At 38.1% G+C, this 13,301-nt stretch overlaps 1 protein-coding gene across 1 annotated transcript; it reads right to left on the minus strand.

Annotated features, from left to right (window-relative positions):
• Positions 1-7,759: 7,759 nt before the first annotated feature.
• Positions 7,760-11,514, minus strand: LOC149222627 (cytochrome P450 85A1-like). The gene is made up of 8 exons (XM_089385526.1): positions 11,066-11,514; positions 10,532-10,853; positions 9,918-10,067; positions 9,488-9,754; positions 9,334-9,420; positions 8,323-8,508; positions 8,121-8,245; positions 7,760-8,019 (listed from the first exon to the last, which is right to left on the minus strand). The coding sequence occupies exons 1-8, from the start codon at positions 11,251-11,253 to the stop codon at positions 7,932-7,934; spliced, it is 1,413 nt and encodes a 470-aa protein (XP_089241652.1). The 5' UTR covers positions 11,254-11,514; the 3' UTR covers positions 7,760-7,931.
• Between the last annotated feature and the right edge of the window lie 1,787 nt (positions 11,515-13,301).

The raw sequence follows: 13,301 nt of genomic DNA on the forward strand, positions 1-13,301 counted from the left end.
TTTATCTGATAAACAACATCAACAGTGGTCTCATCCTAGGCCTGAGCAGACATGAGTATCAGATGAACAAAGCTATCACACTGAACAGGAGGAAGCAGAGGAAAGGGCGGAGGCGCGAGGAGAGAAGTCTATTAACGCTTCTGAATATCAAACTCCAAAGAGACCGCGGATAGAACTACAAGGGAAGTTTCGGAAGATTAAACCACCCCATTTCGATGGGGAATCAGAAGAAGCTGCAGAGGCTTGGCTAATCAATATGAACAAGTATTTCCAAGTGTACGAGTATGATCACCTTCTTAAGGCACGGCTGACCATCTTCCAGCTGCAGGCCAAGGCTACATTATGGTGGGAAGAAGTCAAAATGGTGTGGGGGGTGAGTGAGCAAGATGTGACTTGGGAGACTTTTCAAAGATATTTCAAGGAAAAGTACCTGACAGAATGCTTCTATGATGAAAAAGCACGAGAATTTCATGATCTGCGGCTTGGACAGCAGACCATAGATGAGTTCATAACTAAATTTACATTCCTGCTTCGCTATGTACCGTACATTCGGTAGGAAAAGGCTAAGGTGCAGCGGTTTGTTAGCAGCCTACCCCAGGCAATGCGGGAAAGAATCGAATTTGATAATCCGAAAACGATGGACGAAGCAATTCGGAAGGCTAGAATATGTTATTAACAGAACAAACAAAAAGGAGAAAATTCAGGGAAGCGCTGGGCGGATAAAAAGGGCAGCAGAATGACTGTAGGAGTTAAGGGAACTCGCAACAATTTTCACAAGGGATTCTCGAAAGGGGCCAGCGATAGAAACCCATCAAAAAATCAGATCAGATTTAAGCCACCTGCTGAATCTAAATACAGTGAACAGCCGGTTAGAGTTGATAATGAGGGCTCAGTTAGGCCATCGGTTCAGTGCTGGGGTTGTGGCGGACCCCATTATATTAAAAATTGCCCTCACCGGAAGGAAAGCGATCAGGTGTCCCAGATTTACGAAGCCTCCACAGTGGGAGACGTGGCTCGGTCCATACCCAGAATAAATGCCGCACTTGAGGATCGACAAGCTGATTACCAGCCAACAATGATAGAATTTGAAGGTAAGATCCTTGATCGAACTGTTTCCATTTTAGTAGACCCAGGAGCTACTTTAAGCTATGTAAGTCCCAAAGTCGTGGAAAGCTGTAGTTTGCAAACTATTAAGTTTAAAAATCCCTGGTTAGTACAGCTTGCCACCGGGGCCAAAAGACGAGTGCTGGCTAAGGTCAGCAACTGTCCACTAAGGTTAGCCGGTCAGACAGTAATAACAGAATTGAATGTACTCCCTCTTGGTTCATATGATGTGCTAATAGGAATGGATTGGTTGGAAAAGCGGTGGTCTGTAATAAACTGCAAGACAAAAACAATCTCTTATCGAGATGAACTGGGAAAGGAAAAGGAAATTCAAGGTATCCAAAAACCGGTGCAGATCCGGCCAATTACGGCCTCACAGCTAGTTAAAAGTGTCCGGAAGAAATGTCAAATATATGCAGTACAAGTAGGGTATGCTAGATCTGAAGATAAAATTGCAACTGTGGAGAGTATACCAGTAGTGCGAGATTTTACAGATGTATTTCCGGAAGAAATACCAGGGCTGCCGCCCAAAAGAGATTTGGATTTCACCATCGAATTGGTACCCGGTGCAGCCCCAGTATCCCCAGCACCATACCGGATGAGTGTGCCGGAATTAACTGAGTTAAAGATGCAGCTGCAAGAGTTGTTGGACAAGAAGTATATTCGTCCCAACGTATACCCTTGGGGAGCCCCTGTGTTGTTTGTTAGCAAAAAGGATGGAACTCTCCGTATGTGCATAGATTATAGACAGCTGAACAAATTGACAGTTAAAAACAAATATCCACTACCCTGCATTGATGAACTGTTTGATCAGGTGAAGGGGGCGACAATCTTTTCAAAGATCAACTTGAGGTCGGGCTATCATCAAATCAGAATTAAGGATGAGGATATAGCCAAAACAACTTTTCGAACTCGTTATGGGCACTACGAGTTTGTGGTACTGCCTTTTGGGTTGACCAATGCACCTGCGACATTTATGTGCTTGATGAACAATGTATTTCATCAGTACCTAGACAAATTCGTGTTAATCTTTATTGATGATATACTTATATACTCCCGGAATATTAAAGAGCATGAGGAGCATCTCAGAATAGTGTTACAGACACTACGGGAGCATCAGCTATATGGTAAATTTAGCAAATGTGATTTTTATAAAGAACAGATCCAGTATTTGGGACATATCATTACAAAAGAAGGTATAGCTGTGGACCCCGAAAAGATCAAAACTATAATGGAATGGCCAATACCCAAGGACGTGGCAGATATCAGATCTTTCATGGGGCTGGCTGGATATTACCGGCGATTTGTGGAAGGCTTCTCCAGGGTTGCATATCCTATCACCTCTTTGCAAAAGAAGGGAAAGATATTCAAGTGGACAGCAGATTGTCAACGGAGCTTTGAACAGCTCAAAAACCTGCTCACCACTGCACCTGTGCTGAGTGTTGCAGACCCAGAAAAGGAGTATGTAGTTTGCACAGATGCAAGCAAAGAGGGCGTAGGAGGGGTGCTAATGCAGGAAGGGAAAGTGATCGCGTACGAATCCAGAAAATTGAAGGAACATGAGCAGAAGTATTCTGCCTATGATCTGGAATTAACCGCGGTAGTTCATGCGCTGAAAATGTGGCGCCATTATTTGGTGGGAAGAAAATTCTTGCTGATGACCGATCACCATAGTTTGACTAGCTACTTTAGTCAACCAACCTTAAACGCTAGGCAAGCTAGGTGGGTGGACTTTTTGGGAAATTTCGATTTTGAAATTAAGCACCTGAAAGGAAAAGAGAACAGGGTAGCTGATGCACTGAGTCGAAAAGTGCATTGCATTTATGAAATTGGTATTAGTGAAGGACAGTCCACCCTTGACAAAGAAATTGAAGAGGCCGCTGCACAAGATCGAATTTACCTACAAAAGAAGCAGCTGGTGCAGAATTTAAATACCCACATAATACAACAAGGGTACGATTTGAATGCAGCCGGAATTCTGTGTTACCAGAAAAGAATTTATGTACCCAATCAGAGCGGTATTAAAGAAAAGATTCTGGATGAATATCATAAAAGCCCTTATGCGGGACATCCGGGCTATCAAAAATTAATCACCTCGCTTCGGAAGGAGTATCATTGGCCAGGCATGAAAAGGGATGTGGTAGAATATCTGGCGCGATGCTTAGAATGTCAACAGGTTAAGGCTGAACATCAACACCCTGCGGGTTTACTATAGCCATTACCCATACCAGAATGGAAGTGGGAGACTATTACCATGGACTTTATTACGGGGTTGCCAAAGTCCAAAAAGAACAATGACTCTATAATGGTTGTAGTAGACAAGCTCAGTAAGTCAGCTCACTTCATACCGGTTCAATCTACATTTCGTGCGGCTCAAATCGCAAATGTTTTCATGCAGAACATATTTAAACTCCATGGGCTGCCAAAAACTATAATATCCGATCGCGATGTTAAATTCACATCAGCTTTTTGGAAGACCTTGTTAGAAGGTCTGGGGACTCAATTGAATTTCAGCATCGCTTATCATCCGCAAACTGACGAGCAGACTGAGCGGGTGAATCAGGTGGTGGAAGACATGCTGAGGTCATATGTGATGCAACAACCTACCCGATGGGAGGAGTACTTACACCTTGTAGAGTTTTCTTATAACAATGGATATCATGCATCCTTGTGGATGAGTCCATTCGAAGTACTTTACAGCCAAAAATGTCGTACACCATCCAGTTGGGGTGGACCGGAAGACAAACTCATGTTGGGTCCTAAAATGTTGGAAGAGATGGAAGCCATGGTTAAGAGAGTCCGGGCTAATTTAAAAATAGCTCAGGACAGAAAAAAAAAAATTGTAGATCGGAAAAGAACCTTTAAAGAATATCAGGTGGGTGAACATGTGTATGTCAAAATCCGAGCAAGGAGAAGTACTCTCCAATGGAATTCTTGTGCCAAATTGGCACCTCGCTTTTGTGGGCCCTTCCAGATTTTAGCACGAGTGGGGCCGGTAGCTTATCAGCTAGCCCTACCCAGCCATATCTGGGTCCATAATGTTTTCCATGTATCCGTTTTAAAGAAATATGTTTATGACCCTAGACACATAATAAGTTGGCAGGACATTCAGGTAAGAAGATGCTGTAAGATAAACATAAACCAAAATGGAATGTTAGAAAACAGCTAATCTGAATATTATGTGTTTCAGGTGGAACCGGAAGGAGAGTTCCTGGTCGAGCCAGTGAACATACTAGATTGGAGAAGAGTCGAGCTGCGGAAAAAAGTCATCAACCAGGTTAAAGTGCAATGGCAGCACTTTGGGCCAGATGAGGCCACCTGGGAGGATGAAAAGAGTATGAAAGAAGCTTATCCCGGATTGTTTCTGGGTGAACAGCAACATCGGGACGATGTTGAACTTTAGGAGGGGGAGATGTAATGCTCCTAGTGAAGCGATAATGTTAAGTAAGACAATAAATTTAACTGTGAACTAAAACTCTGTTTGGTAAATTATAATAACTCTGTTGTTATTGCTGTTAATTATTATGATAATTAATTGTGCTACTGCTGTTTAATTTAAGTATGTGATTAATTGTTGTTAGTAGCTGTTCAGGTAGTTGAAACAAGAGAAAAACCTAACTACCTTCATGTGACGGTTGAGACCCCAGGAGGAAAAGGGGGAATGCCAAGTCTGGTAAAGATCAGATGGCAGAGGAGTGGTTAAGTGCTATGTCTGGTAGTGACCAGATAGCATGTGTTGGAAGTGAGAGGCTTCCTGAATCCGCTACGTCTGGTTAGGATCAGATAGCGTGACTCTGGCATAACCAGAGGGTTTGCAGACAGTGAAAATCTGCAAAAGTGCTTGGGGGTGAAAGATCGAGGAGGATCTTCCTACGGTTGGGTGGTTGACAAGCGCTACGAAAAGGTTTGTTGCTGTTCAGGTACGGCTTGCTAAAGCATTTAAGAGTTCATTTAAACCTGTGGAATTCTTTTAAGGTCTTTGATAAGCAAGTAAAGGTAATGGGAAACGATTCAATCATTTTTTTTTTAAATCTAGCCTCTGCGCAACTGACAGGGATGGGACTGGATTTTTCAATCAAAGAACAAAAGCGAAAACATATCGAATCAAAATCTCTGTAGCATAAGCGATAGAAAGAATATTAAACAGGAAAAGATTACTGTGTAAGCCATTCTCTGTAACCCAGATGGGTATGGAACAAAAAGAATTCAACGCTGTGCATAAGCGTTGGGTTTATATTTTGAACCGAGAACAACAATAAATACCCGGAATTACCCAGACCTTTTACCAAGGAAAAATCGCAGGCCAATCGAATCGTCTACGGAACAGAGCATGTACTTCGAAGTAATATATCATTATCAAATATATAGCTTTAACATTTAACATAATATATATAAGCATGCAAAAAGAAAAACAAACTGACGGAAATACCCCTGTCACCGAGGAACGGAGGAAGAGCCGTAACCACCATGCATGCGTAACACATATTAACAGATGCCCCGGCTCTGAAAAGAATCGCCGAAGCTGTGCTTAAATATATATATAGCCAGCGGGGGCTTCTATTGCCAGAACAGTTGATACAAAAAGATTTAACCATAGAAGCGAATTTACACTGGAAAAACGAACAGAGATAAGTATTCAAGCTTATATTCATAGTAAAAGCTACAGAGAAGGCAAGCGCCTAGAATACATCGAAATATAGTACTAGAGCCAGATAAAGATTTCCGTGTAAACCAGTGACAATTCCTTAACCAAGATTAAACCGAAAACGGTATCATATAAACAAAACATTATTTCAACCGAAAGCATTCGTCCGCGTTCAAGATCAACAGTCCATTGTAAGTAAAACAAGTTATATAATACAAGTTGGGCACACAGCGCCTCTTAACGGAGGTTTTCTCCTGAATGCTGGCGGGGAAGCCAGACAATTTACAAACAACAAAATATGAGAGAGAAACGTAAAATTTTCCCAAGGGAGGAAACCCCTGTATATGGCGGAGGGACTTCAAAACAAGAGCAGGCCCCGACATCCTGTTTAGACGGACAGCGGCTCAGCCATTGCCACAGAAAAAGCCATACGAGCCTATGATTATATACATAAAATTCTTACCCAGACATGGGATGGCAGAGAAGCGGAGAAGGCTTTCCAACGCCGCTGGTTTAACAATCGAGCCTTCCTCCTGAGAATATCAACATAACTAGAAACTAAGAGATCTTTTTAAAAAAATCGCCGAAGAAAGATGTATACAAAACTAGAAGAAATCGTAACCATAACCGGAGCTGTGAAGCTCAAAAACCTGTGTAGAACATGAGCATGAAAATGAGAAGAGCAGAAACTTGAATAAAGAAAAGTCAATACCTGACCCGGTGATGGAAGGCAGAGGCATTCTGCTGTGCACCAGACCACTTGGAGGTAAGGGGTTCAGAGTAAGGTGGAGCGCCACGATGTTGTGAGTGACAGGAGGTCGCTCATCAATGAAAAGAGAAACAAGCTAAAAGAGCTAACCACACAATAAAAACCTTTAAAGCACCCACTGCCTCGTGGCTCAACGACAGCCCTTGATTTGGGCGGGCTCGTTTCCATCGTTCAATCACCAGTAGTTGAACCGGGAAACAACTGTGAAATGGTAAGTTCGAGAGATGACAGACCGTATGGCTCCTGGAGCACCGAGCACGCGGAGGCACATGGCAATCTGGTGGCCGGCCGTTCATCGTGCCAAATGGACGATGCAAAGCAGGCCAGCTGGGTGAGCGTCAGAGCCGGACAGGACTCGCGGCTTCAGCTAACCTCGGTGATATAAACCAGCACGTATATATAGAAATTGCCATAAAAACATTTATGATTGAAGTACCGCTCATATCACTTATGTACATACCTTTGATTGTAAACCGCTTGTTAAACTCGAGACATATCATGAGTCAACCATTGTATAATCGTTAACGAATCATGGGCATGGATAGATGTTGGAATAGTGAATCATTATCGACTTTTGTATGAGTGGGTAGGAGTATACATTAAACATAAGAATGTTTTAATATTAAAGTATTCCTTGTTATATTGTTCGACAATAATGATGTTTATAACTTGTTTGCGATGGGAAGATCCAATGAAACATATATGCATGTTTTTACGGCGGTAAAAAAAAAAAAAAAAATAGATCTGTAATGGTGCGTGACAAAGAAAGAGCAATCTCATTTTACAAAGAGTTTTCAATCTGGTTTTAAAATCTAATCTTAAATCTCATAGCAAGATAGAATCATCTCATTTTTAAGGCAATTTTCAATTTAATTTTCAGGTTTCCAATTCTCACTTGTTTGATTTTAAATATTATAAAGAATAATCTCATTACAAGGAAGAATAATCTCATTTTAGGGGCAGTTTTCAATTTTGTTTCCATTTTAACTTTTCATTTTCCAATTCCCATTAATTTGATTTTAGCTATTATGAAGAATAATCTCATTTTGGTGGGCCCTTTTTTTATTTATTTTCCATTTTCGATGTAACTTGTGGTTTCCAAATCCCCTTAATTTGATTATAGCTATTAATCAAACATGGCTTTTTAGAAATCTCTATCACAGGGAAAAAAACTCTATTACAGGGAAAAAAATATCTCATTTTATCAACAGTTTTAAATTGTTTCACATCACAAGGTAGAATAATCTCTTCAAAATTGATCCATGTAATCGTATGTATTTGATGATAGTTACTCTTTCTTCAAGAGAAGATATACATGGAGCTTAAACATAAAATTAGATATTCTATACCTGACATTTAGTATATTTGAGAGAAACAGCCCCATGGTTGATGCACTGTGGCATTTTCATTGATTCAGTACTCTGATACTTTGATGCGAAGTCCTTTAGGAGCCACAACCCTGGGAAATTTCAAAATTTCATCTCCCCCGACCTCCTCCCATCTGTCAATAATAAAATTTATACAGAAGAGACGAGAGTTACCAGATTTATCAAATGGGCATTATGAGATAACAATAATAAATGCTGTGGAATAGATTATTACCTGTAGCGAGTGACAAAATGGTGGAGAAACATGGATATCTGAACTAAACCCAATTCCTTGCCTGGGCACAGCCTGCTTCCTCCTCCGAAAGCCGTGAAATACATGACGGAGTCACCGTTCTTTTCCTGAATAGAGCTATACACATTAGCCCTGTGTGACTACTCTATATCATTGGATTTAAATGCAACAACTACATACGCACCTGCCATCGCCATGGGTTAAATGCGGAGAAGTCTGGATAGAGAAAATTATCGTGATGGGCTTCTGTCATGTAAACATAAATTTTCCATCCTTTGGGAATCATGAAACCTTTCATTTCCATATCTTGAGTTGTTTTTCTCAAAACCCCATTTACAACAGTTGCAAGTCTCAGCGTTTCATATATCACCTGCAATCAATGAAAGCTTCTTAAGAAACAACGAGGTAAGCAATCAAAATCTGTTAATCAAATTTCAGTGAAGGTATTTTTCACTAAAAAATTTTAAGGATTTAAACATGAGGTTTATTTATAATATTTTGGATTACTATTTTGATTTGAAAAATTATTCAAATAGCATTTCATATATTACTTGTCTAAAAAAAATTAAGAGAATCAGTGTGTATATTTTGCAGGTCTGGGGCAATAGAATCAGAAAAATATTTGGCAATAGAATCAGAAAAACATTTCATTTTGGAATGTGATGCATTCAAAGACATCAGAGAAAAATTATGGCAATATATAAAGTTATGGTAATATGTTAGCACCGGTTTCTTGGCATTGGCATTGTCTTTTTGGCAAGGAGATTGTTGGAAGGTTGGGTCAGCTCATCATCAATTTGAATAAGAAAAAGACTGAATTACAAAAAGCTAAAAATAAAGAACTAATAATCAATTTGAATAAGAAAAAGACTGAATTACAAAAAGCTAAAAATAAAGAACTAATAGTACCATAAACTATTTTTAATCTCTTGGAGATTAAAATATCAATTCATTTCTTGCTAACATAGATAAAAGTTTTTGAGAAAAAAAAAGAAAAAAACTTAAAAAAAAACTAAAATATATATATTATATTTAAGCAAAGGCATTTTTTTAAAATTTAAATATTATACCTAACAAAAAAAAACTTTTAAACCAAATGAAAGAATATAATATATCCTAACAAAATAGTCTAGTATCAAATTTTGCCCCCTAAAACCCCTCTGGAAACAAATCTGGTTTATGATGATTCACATACACTCTGAGTAAACTTCATAGACTTGTAGTCATCCCAATTGACAGTTTCGCCCGGATTTTTTCTCCTCTGAATTGCTAGGTGTTCTTCCTGCAAGCAGACAGTCAGGTTTATGTATATATTCAGAACAAAAGCCTTAGATCTGAGAGATACTCACTCTAAGCTCTCGGAGAGCCTCGGGACTGTCATGGAGATACTTGACAGCCATCATGGTTGTGGTGGAAACTGTTTCGTAGCCAGCATTGATAATAGATATTAGTAAATCGAAGATCTGTTCATCTGTGAGCTTGCAATTAGCAGATGCGCCATCTGCTTCTTCTTCTTTGTCATTGAGAAGCATTGCAATCATATCATTATAAGTGTCCATGGAAGCCCTCCTTTCCTTGAGCACTTCTCTCAACATTCTCAGGATATTTTCCCTTGCCTGCACATAATGAGCAGTACGGGTGATTGATTATTCTTCAAGTTTCCAGAAAATCCACCTAAAACGTTCACCACTAATGCATATTCTAGTTTAGGGTTCACAGCATTTGCCAAACTCTGGTGTGTAGAAACGCATTACTGGTTTTTGGGGGTGATTTACATACCTGGAAACCACGTTTGTAGCTGGTACCAGGAAGATTTATAGGCATGGAAATGGTTCCTTCCACGAGTTTACAGAATTCTGACAAAAATGCCTCTGCCTTCGGACCAGACTTGATACTCATTACCTGCTGTAAAGACAAAAGCAAAACCATCTGCAGCCACCGAATCATGGATAGTTATTATTATTTATTGGACATTATTGTATTTCTTGGCCATCTTTATTACAGATTCCTAAATTTGATGGGGAAGAACTAGGTTAACAATTATTTTTACTCTCTTTTTCTCCTGGTCCTTGGGATTTCATTATTTTATTTCTTGGCGATCTTCACTGCGGGTTCCTAAATTTGATAGCCAAAAAAATAACACAATTACTCTTGTCCATCCGATTTTGAAATATTTCCAGAATCTTGGCCATCTTTATTGTAGATTCCTAAATTTGATAGCCTAAAAAGAAGTAACACAATACTCTTGTCCATCCGATTTTGAAATATTTCCAGAATCTGGAATCAAATTAAATTTAAACCTTATTTCTCAGATAATAAACTTCTTCACTTTAATTCATTCATGAAAAGAAGCATTCACAATCCTGAGATTCATTTATCAAAATTAGCGCTACCTCTTTAGTTTTGTCCTGCAGATTGATTACGCGGTCATTCCAATGTTGCAGATGTATGTCCATGAACTCGTTGATATCAGAAAGCAGGTGGCCTTTGATCATGGAGGGATTGATCAATGCGAGCATGGCTCCTCTCATGGTTTTATGAAGATCGCTTTGAACAGCAGCAATGTTCCATTTTCCCAATAAGTCAAGCATAGACTGCGGGTATCCAGGAATTAGTCCTCGGCCTTCACTCAATAAGATATATCTGTTGAGAGCTGGATCCGTCGATATCACCGTCGGGCATCCTAGAATGTGAGTCTTGAACAAATCTCCATATCTGCAACCAACACACGTCCCATATTTATTTTTACCACCACATCCAAACCCACAAGCTTCTCTCCCATTCCTATCACTAAATTCTGAATCATGACCAGCAAATAAAGGAAAGCCTTTATCATATTATAGCACTGACAAGTATTCAAGCAAAATTCAAGCAGATCACAGTAAATTTTAACTGGTAAGAGGTAAAATAAGGAAGATACAACACACCTGGCCTTTCTGTTTTTGATAAATTGTTGACCATATCTGAGAAAATCAGGTGTTTCTCCAAAGAGAGGCCATCCCATGGTGCCTGGAGGAAGGCCTTTCTTGCCGTATCTAACTTCATTCCAGCGCAGCAAAGCGATTATACTGCAGAGAAAAATGAAACCCAAAGCCATTGTGTTTAAAATATCCATCTCTGGCCTCGTACCCACGTTGGCCCTTTGAATTTTCAAGCCTTCAAATCCCCTCAAATACCACAATTAGGCCTCCGTCTTGCCTCTCTAATAGGATCCTGTGCAACCTCAGGCGATTTGAGATATCTGATATAAAGCAGCCCTGTTAATCATTGTTCGTTGGTAAAAGAACGACCCCACTTGGAAACTTTCTATGTAGCCCAGAGCTGCACATGAAGGCCACTCCTAGCAGGCAGCCGACATGGCCGACATGGCCTATTTTAGCCATCACATTGAATTGTTTGTTTTTAGTGTGATTTTTTATTTTGGTATAGGAATTTAGCTCAAATTTTGATTTGTGTTATTTAAATTGGATTTTTGATTATATATGGATTCCGTCAATTGTGCAGAGATTACTGATCAAATTTGTGATTTCAATAAATTCTTTCTGGATTTTAGAGAAACTAGATCGGAAAACCCCACCTAAAAAACTTCCAAAAAATCTCATTAAATAAAACTAAATTAAAAATTAAATATATACATGAAATAAATTCCACTTCTAATTTATTTTACATCTCAAAATTGTTTTAACCAACACAAATACAGATTTAGATTTAGTGATCACTGCAGGTTATGGTCAAATTTCTTTAAAAAATAATTCAAAAAAATACCCTTAAAACATATGAAAAGCTAAATCAATTCAAATTTTTTAAAAACAATAATTAAAAAAATACCATTCAAAAATATCGAAAGACTAAATCAATTCATTATCATGCATGTTATGACATTTCAAATCCATGTGTCTTACACCCTTTGCTCAGTCACTTATTATCTAACAAAAACCCTATTAAATTTAGAATAAAATTAACAAAAATTATTATAATTAAAAAAAAAAGAGTTTACATCAAAGTGTCTTACACCTGTGCTCTCGCATTTATTATCTCTCCAACTATAACTGGAATTCTAACAAAACCCTACTAAATTTATAATAAATCAACCAGGAGAAAAATTTATTATTAAAAAAACATAAAAGATTGACTACATCAATCCATAGTTATCATATTCCAAACATTTCAATTCCAAGTGTCTTATACCGTTTACCCTAGCATTTATTATCAATTCCAAGTGTCTTATACCGTTTACCCTAGCATTTATTATCTACCTTAATGTATTTCTTAAACTTATCGGTGTAATTCTAACAAAACCCTACTTGCCATATATTATCTACCCTATTGTATATCTCAAACTTATGATTGTAATTTTTATCTAACTGTATATCTCATATTCTAACAAAACCCTCACAAAACCCTATCCTTTGCCCTAGTATTTATTACCTATCCTACTGTATATCCTAAACTTGGGATTGTAATTCTGACAAAACCCTACAAATTTGAAGAAAATTAATATAAAAAGAAAAACCTGAAATGAAAGATTGGCTACATCAATCCCTAGTAATGATATTGTGTGCAAGTGTCTTGTACCCTTTGCCCTGCCATTTATTATCTCCCCTACTGTGCATACAGCTTGCCCCACACCTTTTGCCTCGCATTTATTACTCTACCATACTGTTCGTGGGGCTGGCGCCCACACCGAAACCATCACTCTCAAACAGCTTTGACTTAGTGCCGTGAGCAGGCTAGTCTAAAAAACAGTCTGACAAATAATGGAAATTTTTATAACATTATGATAAAATTTTGTAGAAATTTTATAAAATTTGAGTTATAATTATTAAATTTTAAGATTTTGGGTGTATTAAAAGTTTTTATAAGATTATGATAAAATTTGGTAATAATTTCAAGATTTTGGGTGTCTTAGATTTTTATGATAAAATTTTATAGAAGTTTTTGAAAATTTGAGTTATAACTATCAAATTTTAAGATTTTAGGTGCATTAGATGTTTTTTATAAGATTATGATAAAATCGGTAGAACAATTTCAAGATTTTGAGTGTCTCAGAATTTTTCTTTAAAATTATGACAAAATCCGGCAGAAAGTTTTGAAAATCTAAATTATAATGATTAAATTTCAAAATTTTTGAGTATCTTAGAGATTTTTGGTAGTATTGAATCC

This window comes from Pinus tabuliformis, chromosome Q, assembly GCF_031772625.1.
Source record: "Pinus tabuliformis cultivar Carrire ecotype Pingquan chromosome Q, CPIR1, whole genome shotgun sequence".
Classification (NCBI taxonomy): Eukaryota; Viridiplantae; Streptophyta; class Pinopsida; order Pinales; family Pinaceae; genus Pinus; species Pinus tabuliformis.